At 34.7% G+C, this 22,255-nt stretch overlaps 1 protein-coding gene across 1 annotated transcript in view; it reads right to left on the reverse strand.

Annotated features, from left to right (window-relative positions):
- Positions 1-22,255, reverse strand: part of LOC148953144 (F-box/WD repeat-containing protein 7-like) — a 53,891-nt gene that overhangs the window by 23,851 nt on the left and 7,785 nt on the right. The window contains exons 2-3 of the mRNA XM_089088327.1: positions 10,085-10,203; positions 2,835-2,965 (exon numbers count right to left, since the gene is read on the reverse strand). Coding sequence (XP_088944453.1) covers positions 2,835-2,965; positions 10,085-10,189 — 236 coding nt within the window. The 5' untranslated portion in view covers positions 10,190-10,203. The remainder of the gene's footprint in view (positions 1-2,834; positions 2,966-10,084; positions 10,204-22,255) is intronic.

Here is a 22,255-nt window from a genome sequence, read left to right on the forward strand (position 1 = left end):
TTATCCCACCTGAAAAGAGCTTTAAATACCATTTCAAAAGGACCCCTTTCTAATATAACATCTTAAAGCATGCTTTTGAGTCTTCAATTGCGATTCCTGAGCCTCTGGAAGTCACTCGGACCTACATCCAGTTCCAAACGTTCCGTTGATAGGCTCCCAACAAAACTAGCCTCTTGTCTTTACAAAATTGCCAGCAACTTACAATTGCAGGAAGAAATTCAATACTAAATATCCTTATTGTCATTTGTTGTGTGAATGTGCCGAAGCTTATGAATCACCATCTCATACTAAAAATTCTAGAGGTGAGCGATTGAAGTATAAGGAACTACAGACTAACAATTTGCTTTCAATAAATCATTTTTGAAGAATCTGTGAATTTTCTGTGGTAGTTTCAGTATCAATTATGACAACACAGTGAGTAGATGTGGCAATTCAAGAGACATTAAAGTATACAACAAATTACATAGAACTTTGAAAATGATTAATTTCGGTTTTTAGACAACTAAAATTGCACTATTTTTCAACAATTGACTTTGCAGCTCAGGATAGTTCAGGGATGTACAGATTGTACTGGTTTTAGATCTCTTTTTAGATTCGAATTGATATAAAAGACAAACACGTAACTTTTTCTATAAGGGGGCAATTGGTATATTAGTGTACATCTTTTACAACTAATCTATTGCTCTGCATACTATTGTGTCCTTCATGTATTTTGGAATATAAGTAGCATATTCCAGAATTCCTTCTTTTCTTCCCTCTGTTTATTTGTCTTAATTTTCCTTTGGCTGCTAAATTTTACATGTGGGGAAAATTTTCCACACAGGGGCAACTTTCCGTTTCTTGATTTCATCAGCATTGATTCAATTTATGGATAGATGGATTGAAACAAGAGCATGACAAAATCCATGGAAAATATTTAATTTGGGCTATACGTTTACAAATTAGAGGGACGGGGGGAGGGGGTATAGTATAGTGGAATCGCAGTCAAAATGTGTTAACTACAGTTATTCTGCGTATTAAGAATTGTTTTCTTACCATGTTTCCTTCTCAACAACCCCAATTCTAGGCTTACACTGATGATTCTGAAAATTCCGAATTACTGTGATGGCTTTTGTTTCTTTACGTCCCTGCTTTCCATGCCGATTTTGTCCCATCCTCTCGAGGGCCCGTCACCTTAGCTACACCTCAGAAACTCATAGAAATGGGAATGAAAAGTGTCGGCCCATGACGAGTTGTTGATGCCCAGAATTAGCTGCTCCATATGCGAATTCTACCTGTGATCCCATAATGTCCTAGAGCCTATATATGTGCAATAAGGTTACCTTTGCATGCTACTCTGTTTAAAAGCCTTATAGCTCTCATAACATAGCTCTCTGCTCTTAATACCCTCAAGAGCCTTAAAGCATACTTCGTTATCAGATAAGATAGATATGTCCCATTTACTTTACCACTTTATGCCGTGTTCTCCTATATCCATTGCTCTGCTCCTTATGACAAGGTCACTCAATACGAGTTGTGACTTATAAAAGGTCACAATCAAATTCGCATAGGGTCACAACACCCACATGTTTATCTTTGTTTAGTATGGCATATATTAACAAAAGAGCTAACTGACGCGATGCAAAAAGGAGGTAATTTCTGATAAATATTCGTATTCGTTTATATTATTTAAATAGCTATTGTAGCATCAAAAAAATGAACGCTAAATTATACTAATCTTACATTTACAAAAAAAAAACAAAAAAAAAAACAAAAACCTAAAAAAAAAAAAGAAACACTTGTAAAATAAATGAACTAAAGAGAGCACGAAGGAGGTTTCAAATCTGTTCGTACGGAATTTGACAGCTTGTAGTTTATTCTGATGCTTGGTAGGTATTCCGATTAGTGCGGAAGGTGGCAGAATAGATTGGTGTTTCTCGTTTACTAATTTGACTTTTCCGAGTTTTGTTATTAGATCAAGTCTTGGATTAAACAAAGTGGGCAAGTTTAAGAACTCAAGGGCACTTTCATGGTTGCTACAACGCGGTCCCAGTATTATTTTAGCAATTTGTTTATGAACGTCTTCTATTTCCGCTATTGAAGTGCTTAAAGTGTTATGCAGCCAGTCCCAGGCCTGAAAAAGGAGAAAGATTGGGCAGTGGACCTGCAACCCACAAATTTAAGGGTACCTCAGGGGGAAAACAAATCGCAACTGAAATATCAAGAAACCAGTCCATCCGTAATATGACGCGACAGCCTCTAGCGACCAACATCATCAGATTTTTTCCTTTGTGCAGAAAGGCTGGCTTGTTGTAAATTGTAATATCTATGATGCATTTCGGGGTAGGGAATGTGACATATTATGAAGCGGAATCGTGCAAGGATCTTCCAATAAATGCAATTGGAGACGCAAAGTGTTTTTTATAATTTTTGACGCATACGGTTGAAGGATCAAAGAGGGTTCACAGCCCCTGCAACAACCCCCTCCATCTCCCAGTCCCGTTGCCCTAGAAACATAATGTCTTTATATATTACGGAAAAAGCACTTAGTTTTAAATATTCATATACATTATATACTATGTTACATATTATACATATTTGTCTGGTGTGCATAAGGGTAGCCTATAAAATACGAAACAAAAAACAGATGGATACATGCATCCTACCTAATTATTAGTGAAAAGAGAAGAAGAAAAGATAAAAGAAATTAAAGAAAAAAGACAACTGCCGAATACCAAACAAAATATTTTAGTCTAGGACTTCAAGGACATCGCCAAAACAATCCATGTTTAATTGTTATTGTTGAACACTGGCTACTATTTTCGAACAAAAGAAGAAAAAATCAGAAGACTCACCTTTGCCGAAGTTTCCCCCGCTTAGGCACCAAGGGTGTGACAAACAGCTTGGTTCTGTTCAGATCATAAAGTCTTGAACTAAATCCACGGATTTTTTTCAAGTCATCAACACATGTAAACCCACCAGAGGACTGCAAAACAAAGACAGTGATAAAAAAAAGAAAAGAAAAAAGGACGATAAAAGGAGACGAAAAAAGGAGAGGAGGGGGGGGGGGGATTAAGGTAATGAAAAGATACAATTTTAGGCCTAATGTTTGATTAGAGGAGTTCCGCTTCCTGCCAAAGAGTTTAAGATACTGGTAAGAGTGAAAACTCTGGTTGATCTCCAATAAAATAAAAACAAAAAACAAAACAATTATTGATCATCTGAAACTGTCTGATACAGTCCTAATGCCTCTTTTAAAGGAGCAAGACAATTCTGCGGTACCAACAAACTCTCGCCACAAGTCGTTTTTATTTCAATATATTAAACAGTGGATATCTTTTAAACTTTCGAAAATCCTCATTATTGTTATCTAGTGTCCATTTTCCCTTGGTGTTTATGTTGTCAATTTATATATCATATTTGAATTTGGAATTGATGCTGTGTGGGCGCATCAACTACGAACTGGAGTACACTGAATAAGTTAAAGGAAGGGAAAATGCCAGCTGATGATCTGGAAATTAATCATAATTTAAATAGTGCTTTAAGAATTGGAGAAGGTGTGGCGACCAAATTTTCACTCTTAGTCAATCATTGAGAAATGTCTGAATCACGACACCTTATTGGTCTTCAGTTTTATAGATTCTGAACTTGCATTTGACCCAGCCGACAGACGAGCTTTAGTGAAGGTCCTATCCTAGTATGGTATATCAGATCAGTAAATTAAAGTGATTAGTGCTAAGTAGAAAACAATATTGCTGCAGTTAAGGTAAGAAGCGATGTTTGTAGCTTGTTTTGATTCGGAAGTTAAACAGGGTCATGGGCTATCCCTGTTTATAAGGATTATTTTGATGGACTTTGTTCTAAGGAACACGTCGAAGGTTATGGGGGAGCATGGACAAAAACGGGAAGGCAAAACTCTCCCAGGCTTAGATTATATAGATGATTTGAGTGTCTTATATAAAAATAATAGCATAACGAATGAATATAAATAGGTATTGAGAGTTAAGGGTGCAAGAATAGGTATGAAATTTAATTTTAAGAAGACTAAGTCGCTTAGACAAAAAAATAAACGAAGGTAAAGAGAAAATGTTGTGTAACGAGCATATCGATCAAGTAAAGAGCTTCACTTGCCTGGGTAGTATTATTATTAAAGATGATGGATGCAGTGAAAATATAAAAAGTAGAATAACCAAGGTCCAGGCGCTTTTTTCACAGTCGAAAGAAGTTTGAAAGAATTGTGACACAAGTCTGCGACCTAAGATGAGAGTATCAGAGGCTATGGTAATAACAATGGTCAATTGTGGTTCTAAAATTAGGCGTTTTCAAAGGTTTTGAAGATGATTCTAATTCACTCCAACATACAAAAAAGTTGGTTGATACTATAGTCGTAAACAAAAAGAACTAGAAAACATCAGGTCATAGTGCTATGATTAATAGATAATTCTATTTAAAGGTTTGTAAAATTTGAGAAATGGGGATGGTTTGAAAAGTATGATTCTCTTAAAAAATTTGGATGCAACTCTTTATTCCAAATTAAAATATATAATCAGATGTTTTTTCTATCATGCAATTTATAAATATGAAGATTTATTATTTGTTCAATACCATAAATTCCACGTAAAAATTTCGAAGGTTATTGCGCAAAATTGTAGGACAACTATTTAATTCAGCTATGTCTGTGATGTGATGCTAGTAGATTTCAATTCGTATAACACAGCCCTGATTCTCTTCAGTTTTTGTTTCTTTTAGTCTACCCTGTTTAAAAAAGAAAAATGGCAATCAAAGACGCTTATCTTACGTAGATACATTTATAACTTTTTTTTATAACCCTTTAATAATTAGTGGGCAAAATTTTGGCTATAGAAAAATGATATAAAAAAGAAACGATCAAAAATGTGTTTTTTTTAAGGCCAAACAAAAATATTGGGAAAAACACATAAAGCGAATATTTCGAAAGGACAACCATCTCTCTTCTTCAGCGCAAACAAAAAAAATATTTAAGAAAAATGCCAAGAAACAGACAAAAAAAAACACGAAGGTTAATTCCAAAAAAAACAAACCAATAAAAACCAAAATTAGAAGAATTAAAACCAAATACCTAACAACCATAAAGCTAGTATCCTAGCCTAGCCTGTCGTTTGCTAGTATTCTTCGATGGCACTTCAGGAGTTTTTGGATTTTGTGCAAATCGTGGATATTGGTGAATGACTTGCTTTATGGTTGTTAAGTATTTGGTTTTAATTCTTCTACTTTTGGCTTTTATTGAATTTTATTCATTTTTAATTTTAGTTTTTACATTGGTTTGCTTTTTCGCATTGACTCTCCGCGTTTGTTTTTTGGGGTTTTTTCTTTGTCTATTTCTTGGCATTTTCCTTAAATATTTTGAAGAAGAGAGGTGGTTGTCCTTCCGAAATATTCGCTTTCTGTGTTTTTGTATTTTCGTTTGGCCTTAAAAACACAATTTTTGATCGTTTCTTCTTTATATTATGACAGGCCAATGTGGTTTAAAAAATCATCTTCTTTAAAGGAAAACGAAAAAAAAAATCGTTAGGACGAAATTTCATTCTATTGTTTGAAAATTCAGTGGTGAACAAAGCATTGAGCAACAAGCGCAAATTACCATTTTCGAAACTTACCATTTAGTTTAACACCCAACACAAAATTTTCCATGATATGTCATTGCAAACATAGTGTAATTGTAAGGCCATTGCAAACATTGTGAAACGCAAATATTGCCAAAACTCTTTTAAAACCATTAATGACACTGGCTGTATAAACAAAAAACAAACCTGGAAACTGCTTAAGAATTTCAGTTTATGGCAATGGCCAGGCTCAAAATGTAAACAGTATCAACTGAAATCAGCAGATGGAAGCAACAAAGATCCAATGAAGTAGGCCTTTTTTCTTGTCCTTTTTGAAAAAAAAAAAAATTGAAGGCTGCTAAACCTAGTACTATACTATACCCGGTTCATACACCCATCAAGTTAATCCCAAAACATAGGGAATTTAAAGTTCTCCAAATACGAACTTTGGAGTTAGCACTAGCAAAGACAGGGCTTGCCCTGATCAAATGCGCAAAATGGTCACCCGTTGGAAATCAAAGAGAAGATAAGAAACGATCATTAGTCCCGAAGATGCTCATAAAACCGGAATTCGCAACGTCCGCAAGAACAGCACTACTGAGAGCCTTGATTGAAACTACACAAGCTGACCAATTAAGTGGTTCGAATTTATTTTCAATTGGTAGGGCGAAGACTCCTCTGAGAATCCGAGTGGTAAGGACTAGAATCCGTGTGGTCATATACCCCTTTCCATCAACCATGTGCTTAAAATTGGGTGCTAGAATATTAAAGGTTTTAAATTGAAAAAAAAAACAAAAAACACACTAGTGGCAACATTTAAGGAGTTAGATATAGTTTGTGCGGTTGAGTCTTGGCATAGTTTCGAGGATGACCTGCACTGCCCCTGCTTAAATAATGTTTCCTTTTTTGCAGAGAATATAAAAATCTCTAAGAACGACCGGATTATTTTTTTTTAGCCAGATGTCATTTTATTCTGCAGTAAGATTTGCCAGCCAATCAGAGTTTAGTGTGGGGTAGATTTAAGTGTGAATATTTCTTTTTTATTGTTGGTTCTGTATATCTTGCGCCATAAAATAGTTCTTACTCTTCTGAAGATACGTGGATTATGCTACAATAGAAACACGTTTTATACAACATAAATATCTGGTGGGCCGGCTGGTTGTAGCAGGTGATTTTACCATGTATACTTCCAATTTATTTAATCCTGTATTTTTTTCAGATGAGAATGCAGAAATCCTACCAGAATTCTTCACAATACCAAGGAATAGAGACGACCTGTCTAGGAGAATAAATACCAGGGGGGACATTTGATTAGCATATGGCGAAGAAAATCACCTAGCAATTTGTAATGGAAGATTTGGCAAGGATAGAGGTAGATGTGAGCGCACTTGTTTCTCGGGGCCGACCCTAGTGTCATTGATTATACTTTGGTAGATGTAGTATTCGGTTCTTGCGTCTTGGATTTTGAGGTTCTCCACGTGATGGGTTTAGACCATTTTCCGATAAAAATTTCTCTCCAAAATAGTAGGGTATCAAATTTATTTCTCTCCTCCATGCCAGCCGCAAAAACCAAGCCCTAGTGGCAACAAGGTTATGTCATGATTGAATTGAGGAAGAAATGAAAACGCTAAAAGATCAATTTTGCTTGGAAGAGATTTCAGACAAGTTAAAAGATTTACGTTGAACTTCTTTGGGACCCAATATAGTTACTGTATCCCTGGCACAATGTGTCCATGAAGAGGTTGGGCGGGTTCTGAAACCAATACAGTTGAAAATGGGCCCTTTTGATGACAAGTGTAAACTCAGCAAGGTGGGCCTATTTAGTTTATTAAAGAAGGTAAAAAATGCTATTGGGTCAAAGCAACAACAGGAAGCCCTATTGGCATTTAGATTAGCTAGAAAGCAACAAAAGGCTTTAGTAAAAAGGAAGAAACTTCTATATCAAATTAAAGAACAAAAACAATTATTTTCAAGCCTGCAAATCCAGTACGAAAGAATTCTGGAAGTCTTTGCACGCGCCATGTCAAGGGTGACCCCAGACGCTAATTCCTGATCGACAATTTCGAAAATCTGGGGGGTGATAGGGAATTAGCTGCCCCTTCCATTTACCCGCAAATGTATAGCGAGCCAATTGATTCAGTGGTTAGTGAATTCCCCCTCACAGACCGTTCTTACCAGTTCATACAAGAGATATCAGAGAAAGAGTTGAAGTAAAGTATCAGGAGTCACCATGGAGGATCTTCTCTGGGTACTGATGGAATCCCCTCTACTATTTATAAGAAATTAATTGGGCCCATATGGCCAATTCTCTTAAGCTTGTTTAATGCGGTCTTGGTTTCATGCAGATGGCCAGCAGCGTGGAATACGTCAGTTTTAAAGTCGTTATCTAAAAAGGGTGTCCACCTGATGCATAGTAATTATTCCCCAATTAGCCTAGTGTCAAATATTAGCAAATTCTTGGAAAACGTTTTAGACGTTAGATTAGGGTGCTGGCTGGATAAGGGTAACACTAACAGTGAAACACAAGATGGATGTCAGAAAACCTATCCAACAACAGATCGTGCTTTTACACTCCTAGCTCTCATAGGAAAATATTGCAGGGTAAAGGGTATTTTTATGTCACCTTCCTGGAGATCGAAAAAGCATTCGATTGCATTGCTAGGCCTATTTTATTTTGTTACCTTGTTAAGATTGGGATACCTAGGCCTTTTATTAAATAATTAATTAGTATGTATGAGATTACATTATCTGTAGTTATCATTGCCAAACAAGGTATATATAGGCCATTCAGAACCTTCAGAGGAATCCGCCAAGGAAGTATGCTGTCATCGAAGCTTTTCACTTTGTATGTTAATGAATTGACAGGGTACCTTGAACAGAGATGGGCTCCAGTTTCACACTAGCAAATACCCTGTTATCTTGTTTATGGTTCGTTGATGATGCAGCTTTAGTGGCCAAAACAGCCGAGAAGATTCAAACTCCCCCGAATTTAGCCAAAATTTACTTTGAATTGAAGAAATTGGAGCTAAACGCATCCAAGACAGAGATTGTCATCACCCATAGTAGGAAGCCCAAAGGACATCATAGTTTCTCATTTAGTTATAAAGTTGAGTCAATAATATTAGCCCCCAGATATAAGTACTTGGGATTCGTGCTTGCAGCAAATGGGAGTGGACCCAACACATTAAATTAATAATTTATTGTGGAAAGGTAGCCGCATGTGCTCTACTCCGACAAAAACAGACAATGGGAATTGGGAGCATGAAGATGCATAAGTACCTTTTCATGACTACAGTCTTACCAGTTGCCCATCCTCACAACCATGGTTGTGAGTTTTGAGGGGCTGCTAAGGTGAGACAATTGGAGTCTCTGCAGTTTATGTATTTAAAAAGTAGTAGGCCTACAAACTAATTTTAGTAGTTTCGTTCTTAAAGGTGACCTTGAATTACCGAATCTGCGCCATAAGAGGGCCATATACAGATGATTAAATTTTGGTTACAGATATCACGTTTGCCCGATAACTGTCTATCAAAGGCGGCTTAAAATGAGATGTTGAATTCTTCTCAAAAATTAATATGGCCAAAACAGGTAAAGCCCTGCGGGATAATGCTGGCTTTTCGTGGGCATGAAATGAGGGTCAGGGTCCCCATTGTAAACCTGATGACTTCCTTGATATATTGGAATCGCGCCTTCGGGACCAGGTGATTCAGGATCAGCTTACTGGTGTTGAGGAGTTATGTATCCCAAGCTTTTATAAACAGATTAAAGTTATGTATGAAGAGGAGTTTTACTTGAGATTTAACCTATTATACGGGGCGCTTAATTGTTGGTTGCAGGTGTCAGCAAATTGTGTGCTGCTGCGTCGAAGACACTGGGATTCACATGACGAAGATGGGTCGGGAGGTAAGTGTGCTTGGCCTCTTTGTGGGGAGTATGGGGATGATCTGGAACATTTTATGAGTAACTGCCAAAGTTTGAAGAATTTGAGAAATAGTTGTTTTTTTTCGTGCAGATGCACCACTGTTTCCAGGTATTTTTGAGACTTCTTCCAGGGACCTAATCATTGCGGTAGAAAGTTTCATAGAGAAAGTTTTAGAGGCACGGAAGATATAATTTGAATGTGTTGAGTATTATTGTTCAACTTTTTCAATTTTGCATTTTTTTCTTCGATTTGTTGATTTTATTTGTTTCTATGGCCACTGACTTTTAAATACACACACACACACATATATATATATATATACATATATATATATATATATATATATATATATATATATATATATATATATATATATATATATATATATATATATATACGCCAATATATAGTACACAATGCGAAATATTATAGCAATGCACCATTATTAACCCCATAAAGCATTTTAGTGGGAATTTCTACAGGACTATCTAGCAAAACTTCAATGCTGAAAAAGATCTTTCAATAATTATAGTTTTCCTTTTTGTAGAGACCCAAACTGCCTTTAATATCTTACAGCCCTATAGCCATATGATGTACATACTTTCCGGTATTCTATGATTGCTTCAGCTCTCTTCTCTCCAATATCAGATAATTTTGCAAGCTCTTCTAAAGATGCATGATTTAAATCCAACAGTGTTTTTTCCATCTGATGCCAAACTCCTATAAAAAGAAAAAGTGTAAACTAAAGGCAAGATATCCAAGCAACTGCTTTTTACACAAAAGCATTACCTAATACAAATAAATAGGAATTTAACAGCCTTTTAGAGCAATTTAACAGCTCTAAAAAGGCAAAAGTGTTAAGTTGGTGTCATTACCATTGACTAGGCTATGACCTTTGAGCATCAGAAGCAGTTTTTATAGAATATGATAACTTGCTTTGTTACTAGCTGAGGGATACAGTTTTGGTAAACATGTTGACTTTTTTTTTGCTTTGTTTACAAACTCTTGGTAGCTTATTTGAAGGATATGGCAGAAGAGAAGCTGGTGCACTTTGTTTTTATCCAGTTTTGAACTTGTTTCAGGAGAGTTTGACATGTGATGATAACACATCCAAAACTACAGCTTAGATTTTTTTTTATGAAAGCCCTGATTGCAAAGATACGCGTAAACTCATACTGGAAAAATTGTCCCCAAGTATGAGCATTACTAAATATACTGGGCAAAATATTATGATCAACTCAACCAATGATATTCTTTGTCCTCTGAGAAAAATTGGTTTTTGACAGACTGATCTACATGACTTTTTGATTCCTTTCCAAAAAAAGTGGCTGTTATTCTGAGAGTGACATACATTGAACTTACCAGTAAATTAAACAAGCATTTAACTGAGTTAATGCTATGAATGATTAGTTTTGTTACTTTTAATTGTGGGCAAACACCCCAGGATAATTCAGGAACCACATCTGCTACTAATCTAGTCTTTCAAGCTGAATGATTCATTAACCTTCTAAGTTAGCAAAAAGCACCAATTCTACAATTTTACCTTTCTTTTAAATTACAACTGAATCAATTTAAGTATTTGATACTCGTACACTCGAAGATATAATATATTCCTAGATTTCTATCAATAGATGATAACTGCGCTTAATTATAGTAATAGTGTAGCAACCCTTTATTGGGTCATAAACATATGCAAGAAAAGCAGGTTTTTTTGGAGGTGCTGGTAGATGAACAACTTATCACAAAGATTGGGACAATAAAAGCTTAGTTGATGATATTCTTTAAATGGAGGTTAAAATCTTCTAAATCTCCAGTTTTAGCTTTTTACAGTTGAATAGGGCAATTTTGGGGCAATAAAATATTACGTGATGATATTATTTAAATGGAGGTTAAAATCTTCTAAATATCCAGTCTTTGCTTTTAACAGTTGAATATAAATCTTAAATTTTAGAACAGAGCAACTCAAACTATCTTTATTTAAAGCTAAATTATGTTTTTACCCATTGGTAGCTGGTAAATTCTATGCTCGTATACAACTTTGAAAAAAAAAAAAAAAAAAAAAAAAAAAAAAATCAATTTTGGCTTAAGAGTTTGTATTTCTTATATTATTAGCCTTGACAAAGTAGCTCCTATTATTTGACCTAGATTATGGACCAAAGTGAATTTTTTTCCAAAAATAGGACCAATTTTTCTAGAATCTTAAAACCTAACAAGAAGGGCTAAGGACAAAGTGGAGATATGGAGTAATAATCCCTGTTACGATCACATCCCCACCTCCTTAATGTGGCTGGACATAGCCCTTAGCTATACAGAAAAAAAATACTGACTTTTTTGGTTTTTGTATTATTTTTGTAATCTTTTTTCATCAACAACTGGTTCATAATACCAAATAAAGCCAGTCTAAAAAAAGAGCTAAACATAATCAGCAAAGTTTTGTATGCATCCTAGGGCTATATCCATCCCTGTTGGGACTGGGATGCAATTCCAACATTAGTGGTTATTACATTCCAAAAAAGCATTGTATGGGAAATCAAACAGTAAATTTTTTTCTATCTAATATAAGTCTTAAACCATAAATTAACCTGAAAATTTTGTCTTTTAGAACATAAGTATCACTAATTATAGGCAGTGCAATAGTGCTGCCTAAGTAAACATTGATGTGGGCACAAAGTATTCTTATTTTTTTTTCAGACCAAGGCATTTTGTATAGAAGGAGTTGTCATAGAAACCTCGAAAAGGGCCCATTTGATTGGAAATTCAAAGTTCTAGAGCTCTTTTTAAGAGTAAAAATTAATTGGAATGCAACCAGCCCCCCTGCCCAGCGCCATCATTTCCCCAAACACATACAATAAAAATTTTGAGATAGCCATTTTCTCAGCATAGTTGAAAGATCCTGTAATTTTGTCTTTGGGGATGACCCCCCCTCCCACAGCCCTCAGGGCAACCCAGGGGCATATAAGGTTTTATGGAAGGGGTGACCATATAAATTTCGGAGGGGAGCTCGTTTGATTGGAAATCAGTAGTTTTAGAGCCCTTTTTAAGAGTCGAAGTGATTGGAGAGCAACAGCCCCCCCCCGTCCTCTTTTCCCTAAATACACTAAATAAAAATTTGGAGACAGCTATTTTATTAAAAAAAAATTCCGAAGATCATACAACAAGGCCTTTGGGGTCAAAACAACTCCCCGGAGTCTGGGGGCAAGGGTTGTAAGCTATACCCTGTGGGCATATAAGGTTTTTATGAATGGGGTGGTTATATAAACTTTATAGGAGACTCATTTCATTGGAAATTGAAAATTCTTGTTCCCTTTAAGAGTCAAAAAGTGATAGGAGGGTAACTAGCCCCCTCTGTCCTGTAAATATGTCTTTGGGGATGACAGTGCCCCATAGCCCTCAGGGCAAGGGTTATAAGTTATACAGGTTGCCCATCATCAAGGTTTCTATGGAAAGGGTGGTTGTATAAACTTCGGAGGTGGTTCATACGATTGGAAATAAGAGGTTATAGTGTCCTTTTTAAGAGTAAAAAGTAATTGGATGGCAACTAGCCCCCCCCCCCCCACGTCCTCTTTTCCCAAAATGTATCTGATAGAAATTTTGAGACAGCAATTTTGTTTAATATATTCCATAAAATTATATAACACGGCCTTTGGGGTTGAAACAACCCCCCAGAGCCTGGGGGCAAGGGTTGTAAGTTATGCCCTGGGGGCACATAAGGTTTTTATGGAATGGATGGTCATATAAACTTTGGATGGGGCTCATTTGACTGGTAATTGAGAGATCTAGTTGCTTTTTTAAGAGCCAAAAGTGATGGAGAGCAATCCCCCCCCCCCGACGCCCTTTTCTACCCAAACACATCTGATTGAAATTGTGATATAGCCATTTTGTTTAAAATAGTTCCAGGGTAGAAAAAGATACCCCAGAGCCCCAGCGAAAGGGTTGTAAGTTATGTCCTGGGGGCATAAAAGTTTTTTGTGGAATAGATGGTTGTATGAACTTTGGATGGAGCTCTATTGATTGGAAATTGGAAGTTATAGCACCGTTTCTAAGAGTTAAAAGTGATTGGAGGGGAACCAGCCCCCGCCACGCCTATCATTTCCCAAATGAAACATTCAATCAATATTTTGAGTAATCTATTTTCTTCAACATTATTGAAAGATCTAATAGTTATGCCTTCAGGGATGTCAACTCACACAGCCCTCAGGGGCCGTAAGTTAGGCAATTCGTTCATTGTTTACATATAGAATATGTTTATGAGAAAGGTATGGATGTTTGATTTTTACTTTCCACGAAGACAAAGAGAATTCAGGTGAGCCTTTCAGAGATTGTTGAGGGAGTTTTATACTAAATTCAACCATGTTATGTGTATACAGGTTGTCAAAAGGACATAACTCAGGATATGATAAGGCAGATAATCAATTGACCAGAAAGGCAATATTTTCATGCAACTACTACAACTACCACCACAACTACTGCTATTACTAACACTAAAACTATTGCTTTTGTAGCGAGTACTGCCAAAGCTGAGGATATTGAAATGAACACCTGAGGAAATATTGAGGGTAAAGTTGAACTAAATCAAAACATACTCTGTGTATAATGATTGCTGATACAGGCGTTTCAGTAATATTTTCGGAATGACTTGCTGCATCATGATGAAACTTCCGGGGCAACATGAGTGAGTTGTTCAACTGACCAAGAGGCAACATGTACCTGCTACTACTGCTATTAATACTGCTACTACTACTACTACTAATACAACAACCCTACATAGTGCTCAGGGCAAGGGCTAAAAGTTATACTAGTGGCCCATCATTAACATATAAGGTTTTTATGGAAGTGTTGGTTGTATAAACTTTGGAGGGGGGGGGGGCTCATTCGATTGGAAATTAGAAGTTCTAGTCCCCTTTTTAAGATTCAAAAGTGATCAGAGGGCATAAATAAATCAAACCCATAACAAACATAAATTAAAATAAATAACCATGTCAAACTCAAAACGAGCAATTAACATGAGTGGGGCTGATAACTCCCATGTCCCATGACCAGAACATGATTTGCACTTTACTGAAAAAAAAAAAAAATGAACATGGCTTGCCAGTTTAATATACATATGCTGATATTTATTGCGCTAAGTCTTCATAATTTTTTATTTATTAAAGTCAGAAAAGAGAAAACATTTAAAATGTATGTTGCTTTCAGTAAAGTGCAAATTATGTTCAGGTCTTGAGAAGGCATGGTTGTTGTCAGCCCTACTCATGTTAATATCTGCTCGTTTTGAGTTTGATTATTTATTGATGGTAATTTGTGGTAGTTTTACACTTGGAAGATAATTTGGCTTTATTTCTGCACATTTTTGGTTTAGTGGAGCTCTTTACTTTTCTTTGAAAAACTTATTTTGTGAAAAAAGTATTTTTTAAAAGTAATACCACAAATTAAGTACAAAAAGTTCTTAGAGCTTTAAGGTTAATTAGCACTAGGTTTAGGATCAAACGAGAATCAAACTATACAAAAGCATGAATAAACCCAATTTAATTTTTTTTCATTCAACAAAACAAGAAATATACTGTTTGATTCCCTATTCAACATACTCTCAAATGCAATAGCAGTGGTTATTACATTAAACAAAAAAAAAAAAAAATATTGGATGATAATTATCTCTTTTTTTGTTATCTAATTTTTGTATTACAAGAGAATTTTAACAGATTTTTACCATACTTAAGCATACCAATACGTTCATTTGCAATAGATGACTATCAGATTTCAGCAATGACTTTCAAATTGAAGGGTATGTTTTTTTATTTGTTCTACTACTAGACATGCATCACTTAAGAAGTGTACCAGTTACTAAATGGTAAAAAAAAACTTTAAACAAAGGTAGTTTGACTCACAGTCACATAACTCAAGAAAAATACACCTTCAAGGAATAAAGTTCATGCCTTGAGGAATTAGAAATTTATCATTTTTTTTCGCATTTGCAATAGGATAATTTTTATTTCTAGCACACCAAAAATCTGTTTGCATAAAAAATGGCCAACAACAATTTTAAAATAGAAAATTCATATAAAGACCAAAAACCACTGACATCTGCTTGATACCAAAACAAATCAAAATAAAATCGAAGCTGCTGATCAATAATCTAAGATAAAAATTTGGCCTTGATTTGTAAATAATTTTAAGTCTTTTATCTGACAATAATCATTATGAATATATTTTGTAATAAGAGGATATATTGTAGTGATTGTTTTATTTACACCACAAAAAAAGATTCCCTAAATACTAGTTAGCCAACCCTAACTACCCCAGTCCAAACCATCAAGCTAAAATTTGTATTTGCAATTAGTCTACTACAACCGCTGGCGAAGTCTGCTGAGTGTCCTTCATGAGATCCAAACATGGGCACAGGATAGACAGCTTAAATTTAACATATTAAAGTGCAGCATCCTTCACTTTAGTAGCAACAATTCCTTTCACCAATATGCCAGGTTCAATCCTAACTCACTTTCAAACTCGGTACTTAAGGCAGGTCTTGAAGAAAGAGATCTAGGAGTAATGATTGACGAACAACTAGTTATACATCCACAGGCAATAAGCAATATCAAATTCAAGCCTAAGTTCCCTCAAATGGACAATAACGAGCTGCTCTTGCACAGTCTTTTTATGGCTCTGTAAGGCTATAGTCAGACATATTTTTAACTTTGGAACTTGTCTTACCTCGCCTTCTTTGAGAAGAATACAAGCTTAATTGTAGGAGTTCAGAGGTATGCCACAAAGTGTATAAATGGCCTACAAGATCTTCTATACAACAAGATAAAGGAACGCTTGCAGCTGCCATGGAGACATAAAGTTAACCTACAAGTATAATGCACAACAAAATAACACCCTCATTACCAAAAATTCAAGTCAGCACCATACAAGAGGCAACTCACAAAAGCTGGTCAAATGTTCTGTTGACTCATGAGCATAGTAACATTTCTTCTCTGAGCATGTTGCCAATGATAAGAATGGCCTCCAAGCTGAAATGGTGACTTCACCCACAATTGCAACCTTCAAGTCCAGACATGAAGACAAGAAAAGAATAACAAGTCATGGAAATATGAGTGGAAAAGTTTGTTCTAATCAACCATCTACTGATGTTAACCCCACCTAAATTGTTTCATCATTGGCACAGAGCCCAATAGATCTAATATGGACCTTAGTTTTTCTCTGAAGTGCAAGTTGAGGCAATCAGTGCATTTAAAATAGGAAGTACTATATACAGAGGCATCACTAGCCATTTTTTTGGGGGGAGGGGGGCAATTTTTCTGACTGGCTGGTCATATGACAGGATAATTCTGCTTAGTTGTAACTTGGAACACCATCTCTTGAAGCCATCATTATATTTTGACAATGCAAAATGTGGACACTATATCCAATACACCCATATAAGAAAAGAATGTTCAATTCAATCAGTTTCCTGTTTTCAACACAAAATGAGCTCCAACAATTTTTAGCTATGTAATGTTGAAACTGTCATTACTTGGTTATTTTTATGCACAAACAAAGTTGGGATTAGCTCCAATGCGTCAAGATGCATCTGATCTTCTGTAAAATGTAGCCACGTTGGTTTTTTCTTGATAAAATTAAATTAAAATGGCAGCTAATATTATATTGACAAAACTATGTTCCAAGTGTCGAAAATTCTTGTCTAATGTAGTGGAACACCAGGCCAACTAAAAATGTTCCTTCAGCCAAATTCAAACGAAGATATTGGCTTCTGTCATGAGATTTATTTCTTTTGAGAATATCTTATAGTAACCTTGTCGAAATTTTTTACAGACAGCAACAGGCCTTGTCAAAATATAGGTGACTCTGTTGAAAATTCACTGAACATGTAAACTACTACTAGTAACAACTCACTGCAGCACCAAGCTATCTGAGGCCAACACAGCTATGCATGCTCCTCCTCCATCTATCTATTCCAGAGTTATTCCCCAATCTATTACAAAGTTAAGCAGGGTTGTGTTCTATCCCCCTTTATAAGCATCATTTTGATGTCTTAACGAGCACAGGAAAGGCAATGGGAGACCACAGAATCAAATGAAGAGGAAAATCTCTCCTGGACCTTGATTATGCTGATGATTTAAGCATCCTAGATGAAAGTGCGGGCAAAATGAATGAACTATTAGAGGTTTTGCAAGTTCAGGGTGCTAGAATAGGTTTGAAATTTAATGCCAAGAAGACTAAGTCACTAAGGCTAGGAATAAGTTAAGATGAAAAGGTGACGTTGGGTAACGAAAAGATTGATCAGGGCAGCTTCACTTAACTTGGTAGTATTATTAGTAAAGACGGCGGGAGCAGTGAAGACCTTAAAAGTAGAATAGCCAAGGCTCAGGGTGTTACTTCACAGTTAAAAAAAAGTTTTGAAGAATACAAAGATAAGTCTGCAAACCAAGATTAGAATATTGGAAGCTATAGTGATGACAGTGGTCAAACATGGCTCTGAAGCATGGGTGCTCTGAAAAGCGGATGAGAATTTGCTAGATGTTTTCTAGAGAAATTGCCTAAAGATTGTTCTGGGTACCCAGCTGATCGACTATATTTAGTTTTAGTTAGTTATTTAGTTTTTTTTTTTTTTAAACAGATGAAAAACAATTGAGTGTCAAAATTCAAGGGTCCTATGACAAAAACATAATTGTTGAATTTATGGGTAATTTCTCAACAATGAGAGATTTTGATGATAATTATTTCTAATAATAGGCCCGTTTTTTTAGCACAAAGATCTTAGATCATTTTGTAAAGACGATTGTTTTTTAACTCACCTCTGTTATGAGATCTTAAAACTCATAAATGTTAGCAAAAGTGTGAAGAAGGCCATTGTTTTGATTTACAAAACAATGACCAGAGGAGATTGATGATCTAGTCATCATTGTTCTCAGACCGCTTATTAGATCAGAATGAGGAAAGATGTTTGCACAAAAACGACCAAAGATGTAAGATCTTTGTTCAATGATTTCACTTTTAAGCGTTTTCTGACAAAAGATGTAAGATTGATGAGTGAAAAACAGGCCTAATGTTTCACATGGAAAAACATTAAAAAAACAGTTTTTTTTTTTTTAATTGTAATTTTACTGATTTAATGCTAGATTTTTCCATCATCTGAGAAACTGCTGCTTGGCCTAATTTTATGTTCATATTTTTCAGCATTTGACTTGGTTGATCACAACATTCTAATTCATTTATCACTGAATAACACTGAAGTAGACCCTCTCTTAATAAATTTTGTATATGTTCTCTTTCAAATAGATCCCAAATTGTAAAATACAAAAATATTCTCCCCAAACCCCTCTCTACTTAGCATAGAATTCCTCAAGAAACCTTGTTAGGACCACTCTTATATCTAGAATTGATTAATGAAATTAGTAAGAGATTCCCTCAAAGGTGTTAATGTATATGACCTGCTGATCCTTGAAGTATGTCATAGAAACATCAAAAGTGACCCCCTCAAAATCCTACCCATGCTCTGATGAAACTAAAAATTTGCATATGAAAGTAAATTCCACTAACCCAAATATAATGACAATAAACTTCTTAAAATTCATGAAATCCACTCCCATTTTCTTACACCCTATCCCATCTAAAATGCTAGTGAAACATGTTAAATTCCTTGGTGTCACAAATTTCTGATGGTATTAAGTAGAACATATATATTTCAAGGACTCTAGACATTACAGACAAAGGATATTCAAAACTAAAATATTTGAGGTGGACAAAAATGGCAGATTAATTTTGAAATGGCCAAATGTTGACAACGTTTCCACAAAGAAATCTTTGCTGGACTGATAAAGCTGAGGGGAAGTGGACCATTCCACATAGCATTTGGACATGCTATTCTTGTGGCATATATGCAACATTGAAAAGAAGAAGAGACTAATGTGACCTAGGTCACACAATTACACTCCATATGATTATCCAATTTTGTTTCTATACTGGAGACGGTTTTTTCACTTTTTTGCTTTCATTTTCTGAATTGCTTTCTACATGCTAACATATAAAACAAAGTGGAAGAGAAACAAAGAAATAAAGTAAAATTAATAGGCATGTTGAATGCACCAGGATCTGCCCACAAGTATTCTCCAAGTATTTCAACATGTGTTGAATTGGGTTCCAACTTACTTTGAAAATGGGCAATTTTCTGTTCTGTTGAATTTGTAGGTGAAAATGCTCCAATTCCAGAAAGTTAGAGTTTTGTACCCTTTTCTGGTATAACTTCGAACTTCTAATTAAACAGTTATTTTCCTAGACATTTTCCTACATACTGAAACCCTTTTCAAACCAAAAGTATTTAAATTAAGCCTCCAAGAGTAGAAAAACTGTTTTTTTTTTTACACAAACTGTCAAATCAATGATGCCTTTACCCTACAATTTATGAAGTAACTTTAAAACTGCTGTAAGTTTTAAGTTTCAATTTTGCTCTTTACTGTTTTCATCTAATCAACCCATGCTTGTTTTCAATATAAAAAAACCTGAAAAAAAAAACAGAGATCCATTACACTTTGCAATATGTTCCACATTAACATTTGGGCAAATATACTGCCTTTGAGAATTCCAATTTTGCAGTGTTTCAACTAGCTCCTTTTTGTAATCTGGTAAATGTTGAAAACTGTCCATAGAGAATCCATGGATGGTACTTTGGATTCAATATAATTTTTCATAAGCCACTAGTTACCACAATAGTCTCATGTTCCAAGTACATGACCACAAAAACCTGGCAGCTTCTTTTGTCCTAATTGTTCACAATTACAAGATTGGAATTTTGGCCAGATTTGAAACTTTTTTCTCTTTTGCTGGCTAGTAAGTTTCTCTAAACTTGTCTTTTTTGTAAAGGCTTTATCCAAAGCCCTCATAGCAAAATGTGTCAATGCCAAATACCACAGACAAAAAAAAACTGCAGACCAGACTGCATCAAAATTTGGGTATGTTAATATATTAACATCAAATCAAAATCAGACTTTGAAGCAGAATTCTCTGGTGATTTTGGGATAATTATAAGGAAATAGTGAATGTGACTCTTTATTATGTCTATTTTTTTCTCTTTTGTCTTTGTCATGTCTTTCATTGATTGATTATCTATTTATTTTATTATTTATTTCTTTAGTAGTTTTATCTGTGAAAAAAAAAACATGTCTCTCTGCAAGATATTTGTATATATATATATATATATATATATATATATATATATATATATATATATATATATATATCAATAGGATTCCTATTTTTTTCTCTTTTGTCTTCGTCATGTCTTTCATTGATTGATTATATATTTATTTTATTATTTATTTCTTTAGTAGTTTTATCTGTGCAAAAAAAACATGTCTCTCTGCAAGATATTTGTATATTTAGTATATATATATATATATATATATATATATATATATATATATATATATATATATATATATATATATATATATATATATATATATATATATATATATGATTGAAAATAAATGAGCCAGACATTTTCAATAGGATTCCAGTTTTTCCATAGGTATTCCGTAGATTCTGCAACTGTATTCTTTTATCCATAGACAGACATCAAATCCCACAGAACTACAGAAAAATCCATAGATATGGAACACTGATTCTATACTGTAGACCCTGGGACCTTATCATAAAGAAAATAGGTGAGCCTAGTTAATGGCCAAATTATAAAAAATATTCTATACTCCCTCTTTTGCAAAATTTTCTCAGGTCAAATTTTTCCCCTGATATTGAAGGTTTTTATACTCCCTATAGATTCTCTTGTTTTAAAACTTTTGGAAGTGGGTATGAATACACCCTCTATATATGCAAATAGAACAGAAATGGAATCACTGAAAAATAAGAAGGAAGATATATGGTGAATATAATTTTTTGAATGAAAAAAAAAAAATCATTAAAAAAGAAGATGAAACTTACTGCTTTTTAAATAATATTTGTACTATAGCTAGATAGGTCAAATTGGTTGTAGTTTGATCATGAAAGTTGGTAAGGATTACGAGAGGGGGGGGGGGGGTCTGCTCCAAGAACCCTTTAATTGTTTCAATTTTTATTTCAATATTTAATAAAAACTCAAATAGTTCTCCAAATTCTTTTATTTATTATTGAAATGCTTAAAAAGTGCTAATAACATCCTATTTTTATGTTTTGGATTCATATACTAACAAATAAAATGTAGAATTTCTTCTATTTATAATGCCATGCTGACTTCTTGTAATTTTCATTATTCTATATATTTCTTCTAACCAGCTCCAAAAAAAAGAATTGACATCAATGTATTAAGGATTATTACTGAAATTAGTCACATTTCAGGCAATGCCAGCACTACTTATGGGATATTTACCTCTGTATCAACATGCTGCATAAAATGGATATAGCAAATCTGAACAATATATGCATATTTTTCTCACATTTAAAAATTTTGTACACATGTAAGCAGCATCAATATATAATCTTTTTCTATTGTTATCAGTTTTAACATGCAGTACTAGGGAACCAAGCTTTGCTTGTGAAGGAAATCTTAGACATAAAACAATGTTAAGTGTACCCCCCCCCCAAAAAATGTATACTCCCTGTGTGCTGATTCACACAAGAAAAACTTTTGCATAGTTTTTCTAGATTTAGTTTTTTTTTTCTAAGCCAAGATACAAGGGGAAGGAAATTTTCAAACTATTGGTGTCAATTTTTCCTCTCCAATTGGTATCCCTGACAAGTTTTAAATAATCCAAGGTATCTGCTGTAATGCTGCCAAAAAATT

This window comes from Artemia sp. Qi Xiang Cuo, chromosome 4 (assembly GCF_049724085.1).
Source record: "Artemia sp. Qi Xiang Cuo chromosome 4, ASM4972408v1, whole genome shotgun sequence".
In the NCBI taxonomy this organism is placed as follows: domain Eukaryota; kingdom Metazoa; phylum Arthropoda; class Branchiopoda; order Anostraca; family Artemiidae; genus Artemia; species Artemia sp. Qi Xiang Cuo.